Here is a 22,277-nt window from a genome sequence, read left to right on the forward strand (position 1 = left end):
TGACGACGTGTTTTTTCTAACGGGTGAGAGGTCGCAGTTTGTCAGCGCACAGCTGCCGCGCCAGCTCCTGGATTTGTCTCGTTGTCGACTTTTCTAGAATCTCTTGAGTGTTGTGCGAGGAAGATTAGTCCTGCTTGTTCAGCTTGCTGTTTACAGAGTTTGTTTTGGAAATGCTGATTGGTCGCAAGCCAGAATGATTTATGATCATCAAAAATTATTGCATAACTGTTTAAAGGAGGTCATTCAAAGTACTAATGCATTTCCAAAAAGTGAAACATTCACAGACAATATTGTCAAATATGTGAAAATTCTGAGAGACAAACGTTAATGCTATTAGCATCATTTGGCTACTAGCTTAATTAGCTAATATTGACGTGAAGCACATAAAACGTTTTTATCTGTTTATAGAACATTTTCAACAAAGTGTGCACCTATCTGGCGTAGGTATGCGTGCAGAAGAATTAAGGAAGTGAATGATGCTTAGGTTTCAGTTCGGGACCAGACAGAGGAAGTTTCAGCATTACCGCCTACTTGTTGGTACATGAATGTGAAAAAAGAAAACAAATTTCAACATCATGTGATGTTAAAAACAAAAGCAGCCCATAAAGGAGCTTGTTTTCGGTTTCTCGGAAAGATGATCCGATTTTTCGCCAAGAATATCTTGTGGTGGTTAGCCACTCTGGGTCACAGGTCAGATATAAAGACATTGGGTCATATCCCAGGGCAATGAAAGCTTGACTGGCATTTCTTCCTTTTATCAATCGTCTGCAGCGTTTCCGTCAAACAGGAAGCAGAAGGCAAAGTGAAAGTCTGCACTCAAGACACTCCGTGTCACATTCGACTGGAGGCAGCCGAGCGGTCGAACACTCTTGCTTGGTGAGATCTTCAGTGAATGACTTCAATTATTGTTTCAATACTTGAGGTTGGTGCTTGATTTTCCAGATAGTTTTCCTCATGGACGCCAACGCAACCCTGGGCAACCTGAACTGCTCCCGCGACAATGTCCTCAAGACGGTGGTTTTCCCAGTCCTCTACTCCATCCTGTTCCTTGCCGGACTGATACTCAACGGTTTGGCGGTGTGGGTGTTCCTGCGCATCCCGTCGCGCTCCCATTTCGTCATCTACCTCAAGAACGTCGTGGTCGCCGACGTCGTCATGACCCTCACGTTCCCTTTCAAGGTAATTAAGATCGGTAACGGGTGGTGCGTTTAAAAGGGTGTGGAGACTTTTTATATGCTCTGGCGACCAATCTGGCGAGTATCGCATCAGACAGATTTTAATTCCACTCTCTGGTTATTTACGTTTATAAGAAATAAATCTTTGACCCGTGGCGTATTTCATGATCCAAAAATGTCATACCTGCGATGCACCTCTTAAAACCAGACCGAAATTATGACGTGCACCCATGACAACACTACTAATTTATCGATGTGTCTCTTCCCATCACGACTCGAGGCCGCCACGTCGTAAAATGTGTTTTTGACGATAAGCCACCCAGTCTGCGATACTGCGTATAGACCGAGGCGAGGGAAACGATAGTAAACGGCGGTCTGACATTTCACGTGGGAATATTGTCATCTAAAAGATTCATGGGGCACTTTCAAACATCAAATCGGCCGCCAGAAAGGTTTTTCACGTTCCGTTTGAACTTCAAAAAGTTATTTCCCCTCCGAATAGCTTTACTTTAAGATCATCAAACACCTACATGGAAGGATTGCTAATTGGATGATTAGGAATATATGGACGATCCACAATTTCCTCTCTTGCTGCAGGTGTTAGCAGACTCCAATATGGCTTCTACCGGCCTGAGAATATTCGTGTGCCGGGTTTCCTCGGTTCTCTTCTACCTCACCATGTACATCAGCATCCTCTTCTTCGGACTGATCAGCATCGACCGCTGTAGGAAGACCCTGGCACCGTTCAGGGGTACCAACGCTAAGCGGTTGGCCCTCAGGAAGCTTCTGTCCGTCATGTTGTGGATCGTCTTTCTGGGGTTCTGCCTCCCCAATGTGATCCTGACCAATAAGACGCCGCCGTCGGCGTATTTCAAGTGCAGCGACCTGAAGAGCCCAGCTGGGCTTTACTGGCACGAGGTGGTCAATCACGTGTGTCAGGTTATCTTCTGGGGGAACCTCCTGATTGTGATCGTGTGCTACACGTTAATCACCAAAGAGCTGTACAAATCGTATTCACGCACCAAAACTCGAGGCCCCGATGGGGGAGGCGGGGCTTCGGCCAAACAGAACCGGCAGCCCAAAAGGAAGATGAACACCAACGTCTTCCTGGTCCTGGCCGTGTTCTTCGTGTGCTTCGTGCCGTTCCATTTCGCCCGTGTGCCGTACACAATGAGCCAGACTCGGGATCTTCTCTTCCACTGCCAACTCAAGCTCTTCTTCTTCCAACTGAAGGAAAGCACGCTCTTCCTGTCGTCGCTCAACTCACTTCTGGACCCGCTCATCTACTTTTTTCTCTGCAAGTCCTTTAGGACCACCTTGTTCAAAATGTTCAGGCTGCCCCCCGGTACCTGCAGCTGGCTGCTCGAGAGGGGCTCGGAATCAGATTCTGGCAGTGCCCTCATCTGAAATGTGATGGATTGTCAGGTGACAAGGGACTTGAAGCACCTGAATTTCAATATTTCTTCACGCCTATGTAGATGTTTGATTTGTAATCAGCTTCTTTGTGCCTCCATGTCGATAAAATCTGGCTCGTTAAGTCTAGTCAAGGTTATTTATGTAGGCCTTAATCAGAAAGAACTCTTAAAGACTTTACAACTAGTTCAAAGTTGCTTCAGTGGCTCCATAACATGATTAACTTGTGCACACTTCTGAAGATCAAACTATGAATTGATTATTATTCTCATGACACCTATCCATATATTGCAGGTAGATTATTTTTTTGCACTATGTTGATTAGTCAACATTAAAAATGTGATTTGATTGTATTTTTTTAATTGTAGTTCATAGAACACTTGTTGATGTTATTTTTTTGTAAAACATTTTTTAAAGGTCATATGTTAACTTTTGCTGTGAATAACGCGATCAATAAAGTTTGATTGAGTCACTAATTGAAATTGACGTCCCAGAATTCAAATGTATTGATCAGGCATTCTAAAGTAAATGCATGTATTGCATGTTTTAAATTAAACATGCTAATTAAAGCAATACAGAAGTAATAATAATATGGCGTTTCATGGAAATGCATTAGAGTACATTTGAGGCCACCTAGTGGATAAACGCAATACACACAAGTGTTTTCTTTTTTTTTTGTTACATTGATGGCTATTTCAATAAGATTGAATAACTGCGTCCCTAAATTATTTTTAAAAGCCACTTAATCTTCATCTCTGTTGAAGTGGTGCTTATTTCTGCTTGTTTTATACTCTGTTGTCAATACTGGATATGTAGCAGCTGCCCTCTCGTGGCTAAGGAATGCATTACATAGCATAGCATTCTTTTCCCACTCCAAATTATTGTTAAATGGAGGAAGAAATACATATTTATTTATTTATTTATTTATTTATTTTTATTTAACTTGAAAAAATAGAAGCAAACTTGGTTCATTACTATCTATAAAGTAAAAGCAAGATTTTATTATATGTTTCATGTATTGGAACTTACTAAACCTTACAGATATACTGAGTGAATTAAATTGAAGTGAAATAGTATCGATATGACACAAGTCGACAATCAGAGCGATAAAAATCCTGGTTGGTGCATTTTGTCCTTCTTTTTGTGGGAGTGACACAAATTGGACATAAAACCGGATTATAAAATTTCTACTCTGACAGCAGAAATTTTACGATGCTATTGTAAAAGCTTATTGGGCTGTATAGTTTTCATTTTGATCTTTTATTTATTTATTTATTGCTTTTAGATTTACAATGGGGGGGTGTTGAGAAAACCTCACGCTCTTTTATTTGACTTGTGTTGTTCCTTTCAACACCTATCCAACTTTTAATTGCATAAACAAGATTGTCAATGTGTCACTTTTCAAGGCTAAGTTGTAATGTATAGAAGAATGCACTAAGGGGGATTAAAACTACAATAAATTTGGACTTGGCAACCTCAGGGTCGATTCTCTCAATCATAGGCGCGCCGCTAAATTCACCTTGTTTTTGGTGTCAAGATTCAAACAAGTGCGAATCAAGCATCTGTACGATTCAAGATTCAAGTTTTTATTCGTTATGTGATCGTGATGTAAATATCAACCGCAAGTGATGAGAAAGGATGTGGCTCATGTGGGTAAACGATTTACAAAATTAGCTGGAAAATCAATCAAGTCTAAATACTAAATCAATTTTATTTTTTAAAAATGTTACAATTATTTTCCATTTTTGCGGACCGCTTACCATATCGCCACGGACCACGAGAAGGCCGCGGACTCCCGGTTGACAATCCCGAATAATCGAAGTCTTGTTGTTTTACTAGTTGAATATAAAACGTAAAAATTAGGTGAGTAAAAAAATCTTATTTCTCATATTTGCGCATATTGTGGATTTGTTGCTGATTGTTAAATGTGTGTATGGTTTGTGAATCAACTGCGGGGTTATTAAAATGTCATATTTCGGAAGAGGAAGGTTATCCTGAGGCAGATTGTTCTTCTCATGTGTTGTAAGCAGGGAGGCCCACGCGCTTACGTATGAACTCTGACATTTGAGAATTGCGCTAAGAATATGTTTTCCTCCCTCACGTTTTGCTGAAACGCCATTTGAGAAGATGATGCTTTCTCATGAGTCATTTTTGTTTCTTTTGTGGGAAATGTGGTTATGACATGTCAAAATATGTCTTTTTATTTCCTTCATTTTTTTTTTCTCAAGCCGCTGCGCCTTACACTTTATCACCGGTTCAAATAGTAAACCTCCGTTAATTAAACGATCGCCCAGGGGCCGCTTTTCAAGGCCAGCATTTCAACTAGTCCATCTTTTCCCATCTGCTGTCATTCCTGGTCCAGATCCAACAAGCAAAGTCACACAGGAAATTATGCCTGTCATGTTCTCTCAAAGCGCTCCTTTTATTTATAGAAGGGCGCAAAAGGGAGGAAAATTCTATAAAGCATAAGGAACCAATATGACACATTTTGAAGTCGTAAAACTCACATTTTTTTAATTTTATTTTTTTTAGTTTTGGGGGGAAAAAAAGGCTGTTTGGAAGAGTGGGCAGGAGCGTGCAGCAGGCCCACAGAGAAGGGTCCCCTGCAACGTGCCCGTGGTATTTGTTTATCGATTGGCACACACGGGAGCCAAAACCTTTCGGGGAACAATTGGGACAGGAAGTGTGCAAGCAAAATGTCTTTCACTCACAGGAAGCCTGGCAAAGTCGTTGGGTGGATTGGGGGGGAGTCGCTTTAAAGACAGCACGCACACATTTAAATAGGAGTCGTTCAAGCGAATTTACTGAAGTAACAACAATATATGTTCAATTGGACTTTCTTTGTTTAGCTAACTTCCTGCAGCTGACAGCAGTGAAAGCGGAATCGGATATTTCACTTCTTCCTTTTTCTGAAATATTGTGTTTTTTGCTCCCATCTCAGCCTTATATGTTCTTCTTCTTCTTCCCATGCCTCACAGTCAGGAGTGAAGGACGTAAGGTAAGAAGCAATCATTTCAAGAATTTCATCTTTTTAAAAACTCAAATTCGTACTGATGTGAAGTCATAAAAGTAAATTAAGTTTTATTTTTCTGTACGTTTGTTGCCATGGCAGCTGGTGCTTAAGGTTTTACCACAGAATACGCACGAAAAGAAGGTCTTTTATAATTGTAATGTGTTCTAAAATGTTTTTTTTTATGAATACAAATAATCTTCCTTGTGTGGAAGCTTAATTTGACACAGTAATGTAATGGAAATTGTTTTAATATGGTTGAAGCAGCATGGGGTTCATGATCCCTACTTATGCTTGTTAAAAGTGTAAATAATATCTATTCTAAATATTTATTTTGTCATCTCCAGAAAGACAAGATGAACGACTCGCAAGCCAACGCTTCCTTCAAGTGTGTCCGGGATATCAGCGTGACCTCGGTGCTCTTCCCATGGCTGTACAGCATCCTCTTCATCCTCGCCCTGCTGCTCAATTCCATGGCGGCGTGGGTTTTCTTCACCATTCCCAGCAAGTCCACATTCATGGTCTTTCTAAAGAATGTGGTGAGTGGATTTTAAATCAGGCTCTTTTGTGATATTATTGATATCGACAAATGAGTGAAGTATTGAAACGACAGGTGGTGGCTGACTTCTTGATGACCTTGACCCTCCCCCTGAGGGTCATGAGCGACACCGGTCTGGGCGGGGATCAGCTACGGGCCTTCCACTGCCGTTACTCGGCCGTTCTCTTCTACGTCACCATGTACATCAGCATCATCTTGCTGGGCCTCATCAGCCTGGACCGTTACCTGAAGATAGTCCGGCCCTTCGGCAAAGGCGTCCTGCAGCGGGTGTGGGTCGGCCAGGTGCTGAGTGGCGTCGTCTGGGTGGTCATGTTGTCTATGGCGCTGCCCAACACGATCTTAAGCGACCAGCCGCCACGCTACTCTAACGGACGGGTCAAGTGCACGTCCATGAAGAGTCAGGCCGGCTTGGATTGGCATGAAACATTCATCTACTTCTCTCAGGTATGGCGAATCAAAGTCGTTTGATTAGGTACAGCAGCAAAATATTAATTTGATGTTCAGTGAGTCCAATCAAACATGATGAAGGAATTTAAATTCACTGTTTGCTTCTGGCTTCCTCCCGTAGGTGATCTTCTGGGGAACGCTGGCCCTGATGGTTTTCTGCTACACATTCATTAGCAAGAAGGTGTATGAGTCATACAAAGCCTCAAAGAGCAGTTCTGAGGCAGCTAGCCGGAAAACCAAAGCAAAAGTTTTTGTGGTGGTCGCCGTCTTCTTCGTCTGCTTCGCCCCTTACCACTTTAACCGAGTTCCCTACACTATGACGCAGACCGGCAATGCCATCAGCAAGTGCCGGGTGAAGAACGGGCTCTACATCGCCAAGGAGACCACGCTGTGGCTGTCGGCCACCAACGTGTGCCTGGACCCGCTTATTTACGTGTTCCTGTGCAGCATGTTCAGGAATAAACTCATGGCCGCGCTCCGACGCAAGCCCCTCCCCAAGGGAGATTCTCCCACTGCTACGTCCACTCAGCTGGAGATGTCAAGCAGCAGACTGGTTGGCCCACCAAAATAACACACAAACTTACATAAATTTCCAATGTGTAAATATGTTTAATATTTTGTATCGAAGTAGAAGAAAAAATGCTGGAAATTGGCAGGAAACTTGAGACAAGTCGTTCAGATTTGGCCTGTCACAGATGAAGTTAGCTTTTAGCACTTAGCATCAGATTAAACTAATAAAACAACAGAAGACTGCAGCAGATCATGACGTTGCAAAAATGACCACGCTGAATTCCTGCCACACACGTTTGTCAAGTCACTGGATCCATGATGTCAAGTGTCCTCAAAGTCGTTGTCAACTTCCTGATCTCTAATCTCCTTAACCGACACTTTCCCTTCTGTAAACTCCTCGGAAAACATTTAGTCAGCACTTTTGCAAACACACACACTGGAAAATTACAAAATGACTTTTTACTTTCCACCTTTTTAGCACATTTATAAACTACTTGTAGAGGGATTAACATTACCTTTCACCTGATTTACAATCACGTCTGCATGCAGATTTGATGAATGTCATAATGAATTATGATCATCCTCCATCCCACCACGTATTGGCTTTACTGCACAGGCTGATATTTGGTCAGGAAATTAACGAGCTATTCGCCGCGGCCGGAGTCGCAGTTACTGGCGCCAGAAGAAAGGTCGTTTGTCACCCGACGATTAAATCCTCTGACAGCCGTGGCGGGGAGTTATTAGAAATTCAAAATGACGTTCATGGAAATTAAATCAACTCGGTGGATAGTATTGCCTGGCATGCATGGACACAGGTCGGGGTCAGGGAAGAGTCAAGACGGGTAGGGAACAGGTCTGACACTTCCATGTTAGAGGCCGCTTGCTAATTGAACTTGCAGGACTGACTCCATTTACGAAAAAAAAAAAATCCTGTGGCACTTAAGAGTACAGATGGTAGTTGTGTTTAACAGCTGTGAGGATTATGAGGGGGGTTCTTGGATTAAAGTCTGGATCCCAAAATTTGGAGAACACCTGCTGTAGTTAACAGTGCACACGCAAGAAAGTGACTTTCCTTCCTGCACTCTTAAAATCTACCATAAAGCTATCCTCATCAAATTGGCCGCTAGGGTGCAACATTTCCACAAAGTGCCTTGCACTTTACAACACGTCACATCAGTGCCCACAAACTCTGCACTAATACTGGATACGCTCATTGTGCATTATTTTATTGAGTTTAAAATGTTTAAATATTAATTTATAAGTAATGTTACACGAATTTGATTGAGTCTATGGAATTTTAAGGGGTTGTTTCATGCATGTTGTCCCATTCAGTGGCATCAGCAGATAAAATATGGTGTACACATATATACCCCGCATCTAATCTTTTTCATGCTCGTCTTATTTAATTGACATTATAAATGAATTGTAATAATTTAACCGATTGCATGTATGATTTTTTAAAGTGAGAAGTAATGTAAGTTTAAAACCAAATGTGCATTATTATTATTGTTGTTGTTGTTATTATTATCATAATTATTATCATTGTTATTATTATTATCATCGTTATAATAATAATTATTGTTGTTACTTTATCCACTTCCGGGATCCCGACTATCACGTGAGGTCACGTGACCCACATGTGCCAGGTCATGTGACGAGTCTCCCGTTTCTTGTTTGTTTTCCCGGTCAACTTTCCTGTCGAAGCCCAATCATGGCGGGCATCGAGGAGGACCAAGCCTTATTAACGGCGGACGACGGGGATGAGGGCGCCGTGTCCCGCGGAGAGAAGAGCGGTCGTGCTGGCACACCGCTACCCGCTATCTGCGACCCGGCGCATGGCTTACACCGGGTCGTTGTCCTGGTGTTTATGTGTTTCCTCGGATTCGGTAAGCGCGAAAAGGCGACAACGTGGAGTAGGGGGGTAATTTTTAAAAAATGTCGGCTTCACCCAAAACTAGTGTTAGTGAAACGTTGAAATTATGTGCTTGTGTTTTTCCCTACTTCTTCCTCCAGGAAGCTACTTCTGTTATGATAACCCTGCTTCTCTTCAGACTGAAGTCCTTCTGGTAAATTGTTTTATATGGTTTTGTAAAAATGACAATAACACAGCAAATTTCCTACATATAATAATATTCCTCCAGTAAATCAAGTTTGTGTATGGCCTTAAAATGTTCTTTTCATTTCTGATTTAAAATGTCCCCATTGGCGAAAGCACACAAGGATGAGATTAATCAAAACGACCCCCTCGTGTGACCTTTAACCTTTACAATTCAATATAGATGTTTTTTTAAATAGAAGAACTAAAAATAAACAACTGAGATAACGTGTTGTGTTTATGCTGATAATTCTTCAGTTCATGGTGAAAAAGTTGATTGAATTGATTGACTGATTCACTCATTCATTCATAATTGTCCCGAGCAATAAACTTGATCAAATCAATTAGTAACACAGCACCTACTGTTTACTTTTATCTCACTTTTATGAAGGATTTGAACTTGAACACGGCCAAGTTCATGCAGCTGTACGCCTGGTACTCGTGGCCCAATGTCATCCTTTGCTTCTTGGGGGGATTCCTCATCGACAGAGTCTTTGGCATCAGGTAATATCTACATTTAGTCATTTTCAGTTAATCAATTAAAAAAAAAAAAAAAATCTAACTGTGATTTCATGTTTTATCCTATTAGGCTGGGAACCATTATCTTTTCCCTCTTTGTTTGTGTTGGGCAGGTAGGTTTGTGTTGTTATTATTATTTAAAAAAAAAAAAAAAAGATTGAATTTTATTTCACTGTTTTTTTTTTTTACTGTTCTTACAGCTAATATTTGCCACTGGAGCTTTGGTAAATCGCTTTTGGTTGATGGAAATTGGACGTTTTGTATTTGGGTGAGGAAATTATTTTTAATGTGTACTAAAATATTGGTTACTAAAATAAAATTTCATTTTACTGTTCACATACAACTAATGTTGCAGTTTAATTGATTATTTAAATACACTTTTTTTGTTTTCTTACACTGAAGCGAATTTTTTAAAAACTTTTAATGTCTTATTTTTTTAATGCCATCCAATTGGATGTAATTTTTTTTATTCTGATGCCTCGTTGTTGTGGATAGAATCGGAGGGGAATCCCTGGCTGTGGCCCAGAACACCTATGCGGTCAACTGGTTCAAAGGGAAGGAGCTCAACCTGGTGTTTGGTCTTCAACTCAGTATGGCTCGCCTGGTAAATAAAAAAAAAAAACTTTTTTGCTCAGATGATGTTAAGAAGCAGCTCGGTATGAACGCGTTCACTCTCGTGGTCCGCAGGGCAGCACGGTGAACATGAACATCATGGGCTGGGTCTACAACAAAGTGTCCGTCCTGGTTGGCTCGCCCGGTTACATCACGCTCGGCTGCTCGCTCATGATAGGTAGAGTAGAAATGTGAAATGTAACGACATTCGGGCGCGGTGTGCCGAGAGTTACATTCGAGCAAAAATCTCAGCTGACTGATGAGAAGGAGAACCAAAAGTGCAAGTGGCTGCTTTATGTGAATGACGTCAGTCAGAAGAAGTGTCACTTCTCCTTTTTTTTTTTTTTCTTTCCCACGTCAATGTGTCCAAGAAATTACGACTTTCTTGGGATAACTGCCAATTTTGTTGGTCTCTGGATTTTATGAAGTTAAGTGGCACAGAAAATATCTTCCATTTTAATCACTCCAAAACAAATGTTTAACTTATTAAAAGACATTTTATATAAAAAAAAACATTTATTTTTTTAATCCAATTTTGTATGTTTAGCCCTTCGCTATTAAAACAACAGCTCTCATCACGTGCCAAACGCAATTCAGCTTTTCCATCAATATTTGCGTTAATTACCATACCCGACTTTAATCCTATTTTCTCTCCTTAGCCGCCGTAACCTGCATTTTCTCGCTAATCTGCGCTTTCGTGCTGGCATTCCTCGACAAACGAGCGGAGAAAATCCTCAAGAAAGAGCAAGGCAAAACCGGTAAAGCGTTCAGACTACTACATCTTGTCACCACTTTTACGCCACCAGAAGTTATTTCACTGCCTGCTTTTAATTACAATATCTTTCACTTTAATTAAATTGCGCCGTTAAAGAAAAACACAGCTGTAATTGAATTATCCGGCCTTTTTTTTTTTAATGAGTTTCTGCTTCAATGCGTGTTTGTCTCTTGATTGTCAGGCGACGTAATTCAGCTGACTGATGTGAAAGACTTCCCCTTACCCTTGTGGATCATCTTCATCATTTGTGTCAGCTACTATGTGGCCATCTTCCCTTTTATTGGACTGGGACAGTGAGTATAACACAAGCGCCCCCTCGCTCCACCAGGAATCACCTTAAGCACTTTTGTGTGTGTGTTTTTAATTTGTATTTATCGTCCCTGAATTAATTTAAATTGTTTGGAGTCGACAGCGTTGCAGTGGTTTACTACTGTTAAACGGACATATATTTATTATCACGATTATCAGCAAGTGAATGTGACGATTAATCGTTCAAACCGGATTACCCAAAAAACGGGAGACTCAAAATATCCAAAATTTGGGGTTACACAAGTTTGTCTACTGCTAAGTCGTTTTTATTTCCACTCTTCTCTAGCTAATAGGAAAGCTGCGAGCTTGTCTTTGGAAATGTGCGTGTGAATTTCGAATGAGAGCATTTTATGTCTCATCAGAGTTGTTATTAAGTTTACCGATGCTATAACAATGCTTATAATTTACAATAATAGTTTCTTATGGGTGGGGGGTGAGCATGGCGGGCATCTGCCGAAAATATATTTATTGTCCTTGAGTGAACGAGGAAGCGAATTCTACTCCTAAACAAGACGTCATTATGTTTTGAAGGGCGCGCTCGGAGTAGAACGGAGAGCCTCGTTAGACGAGCACAACGTCCGTGACTGCAGTACGATTTCGTGGCACGATGCTGCGTTATTATCAAGCCGCGGAGGGGAGGGGCGGAGGAAAAGGCTCGGCGATGAGACAAATCAATTGACGTGGTCGCAAGTTGAAAGGAATCACTTAGCGGCCGACGTAGCGTCTCGTAGTTGTCGTGCAAATGCGAGGCAAAATGACGGATGGCGGAAGAAAAGCTGCTCAAGTCTTAAGTCCACCTTTCTCCGCAGGGTCTTCTTCATCGAGAAGTTCGACTTTTCCCCGGCTCAAGCGAGAGCTGTCAACAGGTGCTTCTCAGTTGATAAAGTTTATGGCGGCAGAGCATGATTTTCTGATTTACATCCTCTTTTTTTTTTTTACTGTGCCTTTCTGACTCCTTCAGCATCGTTTACATCATCTCAGCGCCAGCATCTCCCGTTTTGGGCTTTCTGGTGGACAAGACGGGAAAGAACATCATTTGGGTGATGTGCGCCGTGTGCACCACACTCGCCTCTCACATGATGCTGGCCTTCACCTTCTGGACTCCCTGGATCGGCATGGTAACCCATGAAGAGAAATCAATGGGCGGGACATTTCCTGTAGATGATATAATCTCAAATCTTTGTGTCTTCCAGTCACTGCTGGGCTTGTCCTACTCCCTCTTAGCATGCGCCCTGTGGCCCATGGTGGCTTTCGTGGTACCCGAGCACCAGCTGGGGACCGCCTACGGCTTGTGCGAACGCTTCTCATTCCCCTTCTAATGAATTGTAGCTTATCGTGTTTCATTGACGCAAATGTTTCTCCCGATAGCATGCAGTCCATCCAGAATCTGGGATTAGCGCTCATCGCCATGGCAGCTGGAGCCATCCTCGACAATAAAGGATACCTCTTACTTCAAGTCTTTTTCTGTTCCTGCATCTGCAGTCAGTTCCTTTTCTTTTGTCAGCTATTGAACTTTTTTTTTTTTCATCCTTGACAGTCCTTTGTGTTTCTTGCAGTTGCATTGATGGCGGTGGTGATGCTTTACTTAGTCAATTTTCTAAGAGGTAAGAGAATGTTTTATCCCTTCTAACCCTAACCCTTAATCACTTTGTTCCTATTCCTCGCCCTCCAGGAGGAGATTTGAACCGGTCAGCTTCAGCCAGAACCAAGCTCCAGAAAGAAGCCACTTCAGATGCGGAGTGAGTCGCTGCCGCTCTTCACCCGCCGCCGTCGTTTTTCCGCCCACTCTCAGGCGTCTTAGAAGCGTAATGAACAGCCCACTCGTCTAATCAAGTGGCACACATATTTTGTGGCTCTTCTGAGATGTACTGGGCTGAGTAGACTTTTTCGTCCGCTGGTATGTCTACCGGCCCCTTCATTAGGTACACCATCCACGATATGTGGAAGATCATGTTGACATGATAATACAAACAAAGCCTACACATTGGCTATTTTTTAGATTAGCCCAACAACACGAAGAACACAATTAGCCTAACAATGCAATATTCTAGTCCAATAATGCTAAATATTAGCCTAACAATAGAAGAAGCTAGTTTGAATGAGAAAGTGGAAAGTATTGCTAAAGGTTAACCTACGAAGCCAGGAGCTAATTTGCGAAATGCTAAAAATTAGCCAAACAATTGAGGATATATTAAATGCTAAATATTAGCCTAACAATATTAGAAGGTAATTTGATCTTAAAGATGAGTCTGGCAATGCCACAATTTTGGGAATGCTAAAAATTTGCTAAAATTCACAAGGCTATTGTTAAATATTTGCCTAGCAGTAAGATAGTTTTACAAATGAATTTTAAAGATTGTTTTGGTGGGCCACACTTTACTTTTTGTCCTGTTTTTTTTTTTTTCCTCCACGGTGCGTTCCCAGGAGTGGGAATGAGGTCGCATCCGTTTATCTTTGTTGCCATCCACTGTATGTCTGACTAATATATCTCCATGCTGTAATCACTATTTTCCAGATGATGATGTTGATGAGGGATCGCACGTAGTCTCTGGGCGTACAGAGGCAACAACCCGTACCGTCCACCCCTCAGCTGCCAATTTTGGGCCGTGGGGGCAGGACTGCGGGACTTGTGACTCTGCCCAGTGCTGCCATCTTTGGCGTTTTCCCACCACAGCTGAATATCTGGATGTAACATCTGATTTTTTTTTTTTTTTTTTTGGTCTTCTATTTAAGAAGATTTTTTTAAGACTATTCAGTATCGGAATTAAGAGGAACCGAGCAACCCAAGATACCTAATTACCTTTTTATCCTGTGGAGTCATTTATTCAAAAGTGCTTTTTTTTTTTTATCATTTGTGTATGTATATATAATTCCTGGATTCTCTCCAAGCGACCAGAGGGACTTGATATTTTAATCATTCGCACTACGGAACAGTAACGGCGGCTGCTTTAAAAGGGCATTGCTTTTTAATTGGAGTCTTTGTCGTCATGTAATTATGTGATATGCTCCTCACTGGTTTGGGGATATATATTTTTTTGCATTTCTGTCCACTTGTTTCTTTAAAAAAAAAAAAAAAGATGAATGTGTCCTTTTTAGGATACTTATTTCATTCAGTTCAAGTAATGAGCTGAATGAAAGGAATGATTAGCACGTATAAAAATGATTGATGCACTACGGCAGCGGTAGTATTCTCCAAATCACTTGAATAATCATGAGTCGGTTTTGTTAAACCAAGTAAAACATTTTGAATAAACGGCTTTGTGAAACCGCTGTCGTTTTTTTTGTTTATTCCTCACGAGGGGGAGCATGTGAGGTTGTTGCAAAAAGTTCTAACTGTGGTTTTGGTGTAGGAAAAGGAGGCGGCACAGTCAGCTGACCGAAGGCGACGTGGCTCGACTGTCACCGATGTCTGCGTTTGGATTGCGCAACCGCTATCTCTCCAAGCTTGGAGCACAGGTATCGTGCAGAAATTTAAAAATGTTTTTAGAAAAGTCCTTTCAAATGAAAACTGTTTGGATTGTATTTCAGAATATTTTTAGGGTTTCTTTGAAATCAAACAATGCTTTTCTTGTGTCAGTGGCTTAACTCGCTGCAACTCTTTTGAGCTGTAGTGTATTTCTAATTTGTTTTAATTTGAGGCTTTTAACTAACAATGATGTTAATAGTCGATTATTTTGATTGGTGACTTTAATTAAAAAAACATTGACTTCCTATTGCTTTATTAAAAAACAGATTTGAAATTGATAAACTTATGATGACATTTACTTGTTTGGTCGATGTCTTATTTGGCTTCAATGCAAAAAAAATGCTCAATCAGCAAAAATGATCAAAATTTCTGTTCCAAATTCCCAAAATTTGAAACCGATTAATCGAGTGATCAGCAATAAATCCTCGATTTGCTGCTGCTTAATCGTTGCACCTCTGATTTACACAAATATATCTTTACAACTTTAGAGTCGTATCTGTTGAAGAAAACGACTTTGGGGGCTTGGCTGTAATTCATTAGGCCTATAATGTGCTACTTCAGGTCTTGCCACTGAGCCAAGAGGATTGATTTTAATGCCCCGCTGATGTATTTGTTTATCCATCACCACCTCCTCGGCTCCAAATGAGGTCTTCTCCCGTTCTTTCCTCTCTGCTCTCAGCTGCCAGGCCACTGCTCCAGCCATCTGTCATCGCTCGCCCACAGGAGCGTTCTGAAGTGATGCCCTTCATTCGGCCGTCTGCATTCCTCTGGCACTTTGGTCACGTGACTCCGCACAAGTATGCGATGACAATAAGAAATGGGAGGAAGAGAGCGAGTGTTTACCACCCTTCTGAACTCGTAGACATCACGTTCGTACCTTGAAGCCGCTTTCAACCTTCACGCGGGTGATTGGTATTCCGACAGGGTGGACAGGTATCGTCTTTCCCTTGTTTGGTTTCAATTAATCGGGACAAAGAGCACGGGTGGTGTTTTTTTTTTTTCTTTTTTAATTTTTTTTTATCACAGAACACAAGGTGGATTTAGAAGAACAGAAAGGCACCGACTCCTTCATCTTCCAATTTTGTTTATTTATTTGAATTAAGAGCCTTGTGAAGTATCCGCATGCTTCGGGCTACTCAGCACATTCACCACTTTCACATTCCCCCTGCAGTGGTTTTATAGAATACGTTAAATTACTTATTTAAATAGGATGAATCAGACTTGTTGAATATTAACTAATGCCTATAAAATAGAGTTATTAAAACCAAGGGGGGAAAAAAAAAAGCTTGTTAACAGTCTGGAGTTTGGACTTTAGAGTTATTCTTGCACTCATCACAAATGGGGGTACAGGAGGAATCAATTGTTCTCCTTAAGGGGTGATCTACACTAATGTAACGCTCAAGATTAAGTATTGGACACTAAAGACACATTTGCACGGAAAGTTTAAGTCAACTTTTAGTTTGTGATACTTCCTAAGAGTTTCCTGTGGACGATTGAGTGTCCCCAAAGTTCCTGCAGTGGAATGCGCCTTTAAAAGTGTCGTTTTAAGGTCATCAAAGCGATGGCTTTGCTGTGATTGTTGCTGAATCAGACCAAAATAAAATCGTTAGAGGTGGAAGGATTATTTGATTTATTTATTTTTTTAAAGATCATTAATTCTAGGACAGTTTTTCAAATATTTTTCCCCCTGACTGCAATTCCTCAAAACAAATTGGATTAGAAGAATTACAAAGGCAAAATAAGGAGCAGTTTAACTTTTGTGTGAAATTTTTCTCACATTTTTCCCCGGCCCTTACAGGTAACCTATAAAGAAGCTTTATCAGCGGTTTTTGAAGATTTTGGGGGCTTGTATTTTTTATTGGGTTGTTTTGTTGGCCCTGAGGTATTCTTGCACGCTCACACAAGGGAAAAAATGTGAGGTCAAAACTCTTAAAGTATTTTCCGTGCCCACAATTTGTCCCCAAATTACCTCAAATGACAAAGTGAACGCACACACACGCACAAAAGTTAATGCAATAGTTCTCATGGGGGCTTGGTGGGTTAATTGTCTCGAGTTAAATGCATTTACGCCATAATTGTGTGAAAAACCTCTGAAGTTGAGACATTTAAAGTAGAGGTACTCAAATCTAAATCTTAAAGGGACAGTATTTTTTTTTTTCCAAAGGTCAAATGCAATAATACAGAAATACTCAAAGCAAAATATCTGATTTTGCATTATAATTTGCATTTGGTTTATTATTTTATGTGTAATGTACACACAATACATATAAACACAACAAGGTGAGTTTTGCTTTCTTAACATCTCAGATGATTTTATTTGCACATATGGTAACTGTAAGAACTGTTTTAACTATTCACAATTTTTTTACTACAGTGGGGACTTGTTGCGGAACGTCCTCTGAATTCCTTTTAGTGAGTTTTTGGATCAATGTATTGCTGGCTCTACTGACGCTGATGTCTTTCTCAGGGGAAATGCATCTGGCACCTTTTTGGTGCATTTCCAAAGCATGCGCTTCCAGCGTGCACACGAACGCATGCTGTATAAAAACGCGCGCACACTCTCAGCATCCCATTGGCTGCGAGGGTTGCCCCCCCCCTACCCCCACCAACCGAGCCCAAGCACCCACCCCCCTCCAAACCAAGTCAGGTCATCTCTCCGGCTGCTCCCCTCTCAAAGTGTCCACTTGATCCGTGACTGGCTGCGGAAAGAAGGGGAAAGCGCTCGCCAGAGAAAGCCAGAGAGAGGGACAGCGCCATGCTGAGGAACTCCACGCACAGGTTGGTGTCACTCCGCCACCGCCGCCGATTCCTCTCCGCATCTGCGCGGGGAACGCGCTAACTTGAGCGGTGTCCTTGCAGAGGCATGCATCCAGGAGAGGAGGCGAGGATGCGAGGCGGGAGTAGCGTGGCGCGGGAGAGGAGACACCTTGCCCTGCGCATCAACAACCAGGTGAGATTATTATTTTTTTTCTTCTCTATTGAAGCAGCAGTCTTAGCGTGGGTTGGATTCATGCAACAGAAAAATGTTTGTGTGGGTGGATCTTCTCCTCTTCCTCCTCACACTGTCTCCCACTCTCTCTCTCTTTCTCTGAGTGGCACAAGCAATGATGTAATCCACTTTCTGGGCTTTTAATGGGAGCAGGAAGTTGATCAGACGACGCGGAGGCTCATTGATTAGAATAAAAAGCGGCAGTAGATAGAAGAAGTAGAGTGGAGCCATTTGCACAACATTATCAGGCTCTCTCCAAGCCAACATGCAACTTTAATTGCGGAGGATTTCGCCTCGCTATAGTTCAAATGGACGGATTCAATTTGCTTTTTATCTGTATAGGCTCGAAGACACTTTTTTTTTTTTTTTTTAATTCAATTGCCATGGCAACACCTTTAATCCTATTAAAGGTCTTCAGACAGATTGTGTCTTTTTACATTACGAGAATACGGCACTGTTTTTAAAGTGGGCCGAGGGGAGCAATCTTCCCTTCAAAGCACCTGATAGTTTATTTTTTTTATATATATATTGTCGGGTATACTACGCTGTTCCTCAAGTAGGTTGGAATTGTAGAAGGGTCTATATTAAACTGAGAATGAAATTTGGCCCAAGAAAATTGCAAAATATTGACATCGGAGCACAATTTGTAACTATTTATACTATCACCATTGAAAAAAAGGATAGCTGTCATTCATTTATATTTTTTTATATTTTATATTATATATTATATTTTGAACATTTTTTTAAGGAACATATTTTGCTGCTAAAATCTGCTACACGCTTAGTTATCCTTGAAATGAAATAATGAAAAAAATCATTTAGTTCAGTTTTTCTTATTTTCTGAGAAAAAAAAAAAAGGTGAAACTTTTGGAAAGGGAACAATTTTTAGCGTACCCTACAAGTCAGTCATCTTCTCCCTGCAAGCGTCGAAGTTCACCTGCTAGCAACCAGCTGCTGAATATTTCATGCCCGTGATGTAGTCTTGCGCATTATTGGCGGCTGAGCACATTGAGCTTTGCGAGCCTCGCCGACGCTGTTCCATCACAGCTTTTCCAACTCGCACGTCAATATCGGCACACACGGACACCGCTCGCTGCTTAAACTTACTCCATTTTTCCGTTCTGCTCCAATCCATTTCCACTACTCCACCTCACAGTAGAGTTTCATTATGCCCAAAAATGACATTTCTCCAAAATTGAGGCAGCTTATCTCCTTAAGAGTTCACCTCCTTGGAGGACACTTACCCCCTCCCTCGGAGAAAGCACTGTAAGCGCTAATCGGCGTGTGAAATATGAGTGAGGATATAGAAATGCAGTTTATTGGATATAGAGGCCAGTCCACTTGCTGGTGTCTGTGGGAGTGATTCAGGTTCATCACTCAGGCGTACCCCCCCCCCTCCCCGAGAGACACGTTCATCTGTCCAGCTATTACCCCATAATCAATGGGACAGCACTGTTTTTACAGCCAACGGGTTTAAGCAGCACAGGGAGGGGGCGGCGGCCATCTTTTTTTTTTCTCTTCCCTTAATGGGGTTAGGCATGAAATACACAGTGCAGGTGGCATTGTTGACGCAGCACTTGTAGCCGGAATGATGAAGTCATCCATCACCATCCGGCATGAGGTGGCTCCTGATCCGAGCATCCCGGCATGCAACAGTCTTAATCAGAACATCTGCTGGCAACACAGATGCTGTGGATCCAAGTAGGGGGGGGTGTTGTTTTTCGCAATTGCTTGATCCGTCCACACCAAAAGTAATATTTTCACATCATCAGAAGACCTATTATTTTGTCTCTGTGACAATCAAAAGTTTCATGAACCTGATGAAACCCTCGAGGTACGTTTTCTAAGTGCAATGCGGTTTGCTAACATCGACGCTAATGTTAGCAGCAAACTAGCCAAATAGCTTATCGGGACGGCTGTGGCTTTTCCTGAGAAATTGAATCAGCCGCAACCTGCTTCCTTTCCAGATGCTCGTGAGTCACCGCCATGAAAAGCAACTTCTGGCTTGCAGATTTTCAATTTCACTTGCCCGCTAGCCAGAATACCATTTGGCCATAGCTTAGCCGGTGACATCACGTTTGACCCCTATTTGCATCAAGGACAAGTACAGTGGCAGATTGGAGGCAAAAGCAAGGAAAGTGAAACAATGTCAATCATGAAAATATACCATCACGGATTTTCATGAAGAATGTAACGACTCGACTAATTTCGGCCGCCCGAGTACAAATATATATAATATTCAGTTTACCGTAAAAAGAAGAATAGTACCATGCTCAAGTTCCTGACCTCCATGCTGATGAGTTAGGAATCTATCCCTCACTTTTAATGTTAGTCTATATTCCCGAGGATCTTAAAGAATATTTAAACTCTTGTATCCGATTTCATTAGTCGTGCCTATGAATGAGGTAGTTTCCGTGGCTTCGTGGAGCAGCCATTGACTGTTTGCCGTGTTTGTAGTCATTTCTCTGCCATTACCATGCCTGGCGGGGTGAAAGGATCGTCTCAATGAGGGAGCTTGCGCTTTGATCACTGAAGAAGAAAAAAAAAAAAAACCTTCCCATGACAGAAGCGAGTGTAGTTGTGTGTGTGTGTGCGATCAGGCTTTCACCCCCCCCCCTCCCTCACCGTATGTTAGCCAGAGCCTCTCTCTACCGGTAAATCGTAGCAGAGGGAATAGTCTCAAGTGCTCCATTTTGCATTTTGATACGCCGTGTGATCATGTTCTGGCTCTTCTCGCCTCGCGGATGTCTCTTTCTTCTTCTTCTGGTCCTTACCTTGCATTAGATATGTAACCCCCCCCCATCCTTATGCTCTTTTGAAATATTTCTACCTGTTTGCACCACTTGCACTGCATCATAGAGAATTCCGATATTTTCAACTTTCATTTAATTGCGTTTATTTAGTCGGGATTCATTGAGAAGAACTTTTAGTTGGGATCAAATTTAACCAGTGTGTAAATGTTGGTGTATCCTAAAAAAAAAAATTCCTCACATATTGAGACCATGTCGCCATTTTCATCATCTTTGTCTACTCCCACAGCGGCGCAGCCCTCCCTCTTGCAGATCGGTGTTGATGCAGATTGATGCAAAAGGCAGATAAAAATATCTACAAGATTGTTTTACTCCACACTTGACTGGTGCGCAGGCGTTCCGCAGACCCAACTTTTTATTTCCCAGCAATTAAAAAGTCGATTTTTGGTAATATGTACCTTTTAAATGAAATTGATTTACGCTAATTCCGAGCTAATGTGCGTCTCGACCACCGCGGCTTCTCTTCATCAGTCACTTCCTCGTGTATCCAGCTGCAGCTCAGCAGACATTAGACCGATGCAGATGTTTCACGCTGCCAGTCCAATCCCGGGAGATTGATGCGCGTGTTGAACGTGGCGTGTGTCACCATTAATTCACGTGCATGGTTGCCGAAGATTATGTGCATGTATTTGAAGCACTCCAACAAATGATTTTTAGCAACGCCTCCGCTAATTTTTCATCAGCAAATGACTCTCCGCGTCGCACAGCGTATCGACCGGCCTTTTATTTAGACTTTGAAAATAATGCGATTGTGTTGTTGACGCGCACGGCCAGCAGGGGAGCGTGGGCGTTCGTATCGACATTTCATGCAATTGATTTGAACTTGCCGTCACCAGCCGCAGCCGCTCACGCCCCAACTTCGAAGTGTTTTTCACCCTCTGAGGTGACCCCCCGCGCTTTACGGCCGGTTGTAAACAAGCAGATGCCGCGGGACAATAACGAAAGCATCTGCAAAATAAGACGGGCCACTCTGCAATCCGATGTAACTTTTAATATACGATAGTTCACTTTTGAAATATAGCCGTCGGAATTAAAAATTCCATTATCTTGTCATGAAGATGTAGTAGTGGCACGCTGAATTGGTAATGGATGGTGTTAGATGAGATAAATCCATATTCAGATGAAAAGAAAAGCCAACTTTTGGGCAATTTATCACAAACGCCAATGTTTAATTGAACATCTGGTGAGAGAGAGTACGTAGTTTTTTTTTTATTAATGTAGCTTTGAGCTAAATGCGTTTTTTTTTTAATAGACTTTTTCTTTTTGTTGTTGTTTTCAACAGTTGCCATTGCAGATGTTCAGGCACGCAAAGTTATGCATAATCATCCACCAAATTGCTCTCTACGTTATTTACATCGGTGTGAACAGATCGACAAATACAGCCTTGTGACCAATAAACAGCTTTGAGAGAGACATGCTAAACTAAAATGGCTCTCATTAGAGCGTGGACCTCTTGCCAAGGGCTGAAAAATTCTCATTTGGATCAGCACCAAAGCCTTTCATAAACGGCCAACTCAACTCAATGGCTCCTTTGTCATGTCTGATTTTATTTTATTTTTTAAATACATGTATCTTTTTTTCTTTTCTC

At 41.7% G+C, this 22,277-nt stretch overlaps 4 protein-coding genes across 6 annotated transcripts in view; all 4 read left to right on the forward strand.

Annotated features, from left to right (window-relative positions):
• Window positions 1-772: 772 nt before the first annotated feature.
• p2ry12 (purinergic receptor P2Y12) lies at window positions 773-3,178 on the forward strand. 2 transcript variants are annotated; one of them, XM_088380853.1, is made up of 3 exons: window positions 773-876; window positions 947-1,179; window positions 1,773-3,178. In XM_088380853.1, exons 2-3 carry the CDS (start codon window positions 955-957, stop codon window positions 2,580-2,582), a joined length of 1,035 nt encoding a protein of 344 aa, XP_088236979.1. In that variant the 5' UTR covers window positions 773-876; window positions 947-954; the 3' UTR covers window positions 2,583-3,178. The 2 variants fall into 2 exon arrangements, with proteins under 2 accessions (XP_088236979.1, XP_088236978.1); XM_088380852.1 differs by having other exon boundaries at window positions 779-876; window positions 943-1,179.
• Window positions 3,179-5,114: 1,936 nt separating this feature from the next.
• p2ry13 (purinergic receptor P2Y13) lies at window positions 5,115-7,364 on the forward strand. The gene is made up of 5 exons (XM_088380660.1): window positions 5,115-5,207; window positions 5,530-5,586; window positions 5,946-6,137; window positions 6,212-6,601; window positions 6,726-7,364. The coding sequence occupies exons 2-5, from the start codon at window positions 5,536-5,538 to the stop codon at window positions 7,173-7,175; spliced, it is 1,083 nt and encodes a 360-aa protein (XP_088236786.1). The 5' UTR covers window positions 5,115-5,207; window positions 5,530-5,535; the 3' UTR covers window positions 7,176-7,364.
• A 1,367-nt stretch (window positions 7,365-8,731) lies between these two features.
• On the forward strand, window positions 8,732-16,511 carry mfsd1 (major facilitator superfamily domain containing 1). 2 transcript variants are annotated; one of them, XM_088380656.1, is made up of 17 exons: window positions 8,732-9,000; window positions 9,128-9,180; window positions 9,601-9,713; window positions 9,799-9,841; window positions 9,929-9,996; window positions 10,224-10,332; window positions 10,416-10,518; window positions 11,000-11,098; window positions 11,297-11,408; window positions 12,234-12,290; window positions 12,386-12,542; window positions 12,618-12,715; window positions 12,793-12,905; window positions 12,981-13,028; window positions 13,097-13,163; window positions 14,775-14,880; window positions 15,570-16,511. In XM_088380656.1, the coding sequence occupies exons 1-17, from the start codon at window positions 8,826-8,828 to the stop codon at window positions 15,627-15,629; spliced, it is 1,581 nt and encodes a 526-aa protein (XP_088236782.1). In that variant the 5' UTR covers window positions 8,732-8,825; the 3' UTR covers window positions 15,630-16,511. The 2 variants fall into 2 exon arrangements, with proteins under 2 accessions (XP_088236782.1, XP_088236783.1); XM_088380657.1 differs by lacking the exons at window positions 14,775-14,880; window positions 15,570-16,511 and adding an exon at window positions 13,940-14,690 and having other exon boundaries at window positions 8,733-9,000.
• A 136-nt stretch (window positions 16,512-16,647) lies between these two features.
• The window catches only part of schip1 (schwannomin interacting protein 1), a 137,379-nt gene continuing 131,749 nt past the window's right edge, over window positions 16,648-22,277 (forward strand). Inside the window, exons 1-2 of the mRNA XM_088380655.1 lie at window positions 16,648-17,668; window positions 17,750-17,840. Coding sequence (XP_088236781.1) covers window positions 17,646-17,668; window positions 17,750-17,840 — 114 coding nt within the window. The 5' untranslated portion in view covers window positions 16,648-17,645. The remainder of the gene's footprint in view (window positions 17,669-17,749; window positions 17,841-22,277) is intronic.

This window comes from Syngnathus floridae, chromosome 7 (assembly GCF_059516105.1).
Source record: "Syngnathus floridae isolate MCC-2025c chromosome 7, RoL_Sflo_1.0, whole genome shotgun sequence".
NCBI lineage: Eukaryota > Metazoa > Chordata > Actinopteri > Syngnathiformes > Syngnathidae > Syngnathus > Syngnathus floridae.

Bases quoted from the DNA above. Each gene is read 5' to 3' on its own strand.
- p2ry12 (XM_088380853.1), top strand. From the start codon at position 955: ATGGACGCCAACGCAACCCTGGGCAACCTGAACTGCTCCCGCGACAAT. The intron at 1,180-1,772 runs GTAATTAAGATC...CTCTTGCTGCAG, and splicing joins CCCTCACGTTCCCTTTCAAG to GTGTTAGCAGACTCCAATAT.
- mfsd1 (XM_088380656.1), top strand. From the start codon at position 8,826: ATGGCGGGCATCGAGGAGGACCAAGCCTTATTAACGGCGGACGACGGG. The intron at 12,291-12,385 runs GTGCTTCTCAGT...TGACTCCTTCAG, and splicing joins CAAGCGAGAGCTGTCAACAG to CATCGTTTACATCATCTCAG. The intron at 13,164-14,774 runs GTGAGTCGCTGC...GTTTTGGTGTAG, and splicing joins GAAGCCACTTCAGATGCGGA to GAAAAGGAGGCGGCACAGTC.
- p2ry13 (XM_088380660.1), top strand. From the start codon at position 5,536: ATGTTCTTCTTCTTCTTCCCATGCCTCACAGTCAGGAGTGAAGGACGT. The intron at 5,587-5,945 runs GTAAGAAGCAAT...TGTCATCTCCAG, and splicing joins TCAGGAGTGAAGGACGTAAG to AAAGACAAGATGAACGACTC. The intron at 6,602-6,725 runs GTATGGCGAATC...TTCCTCCCGTAG, and splicing joins CATTCATCTACTTCTCTCAG to GTGATCTTCTGGGGAACGCT.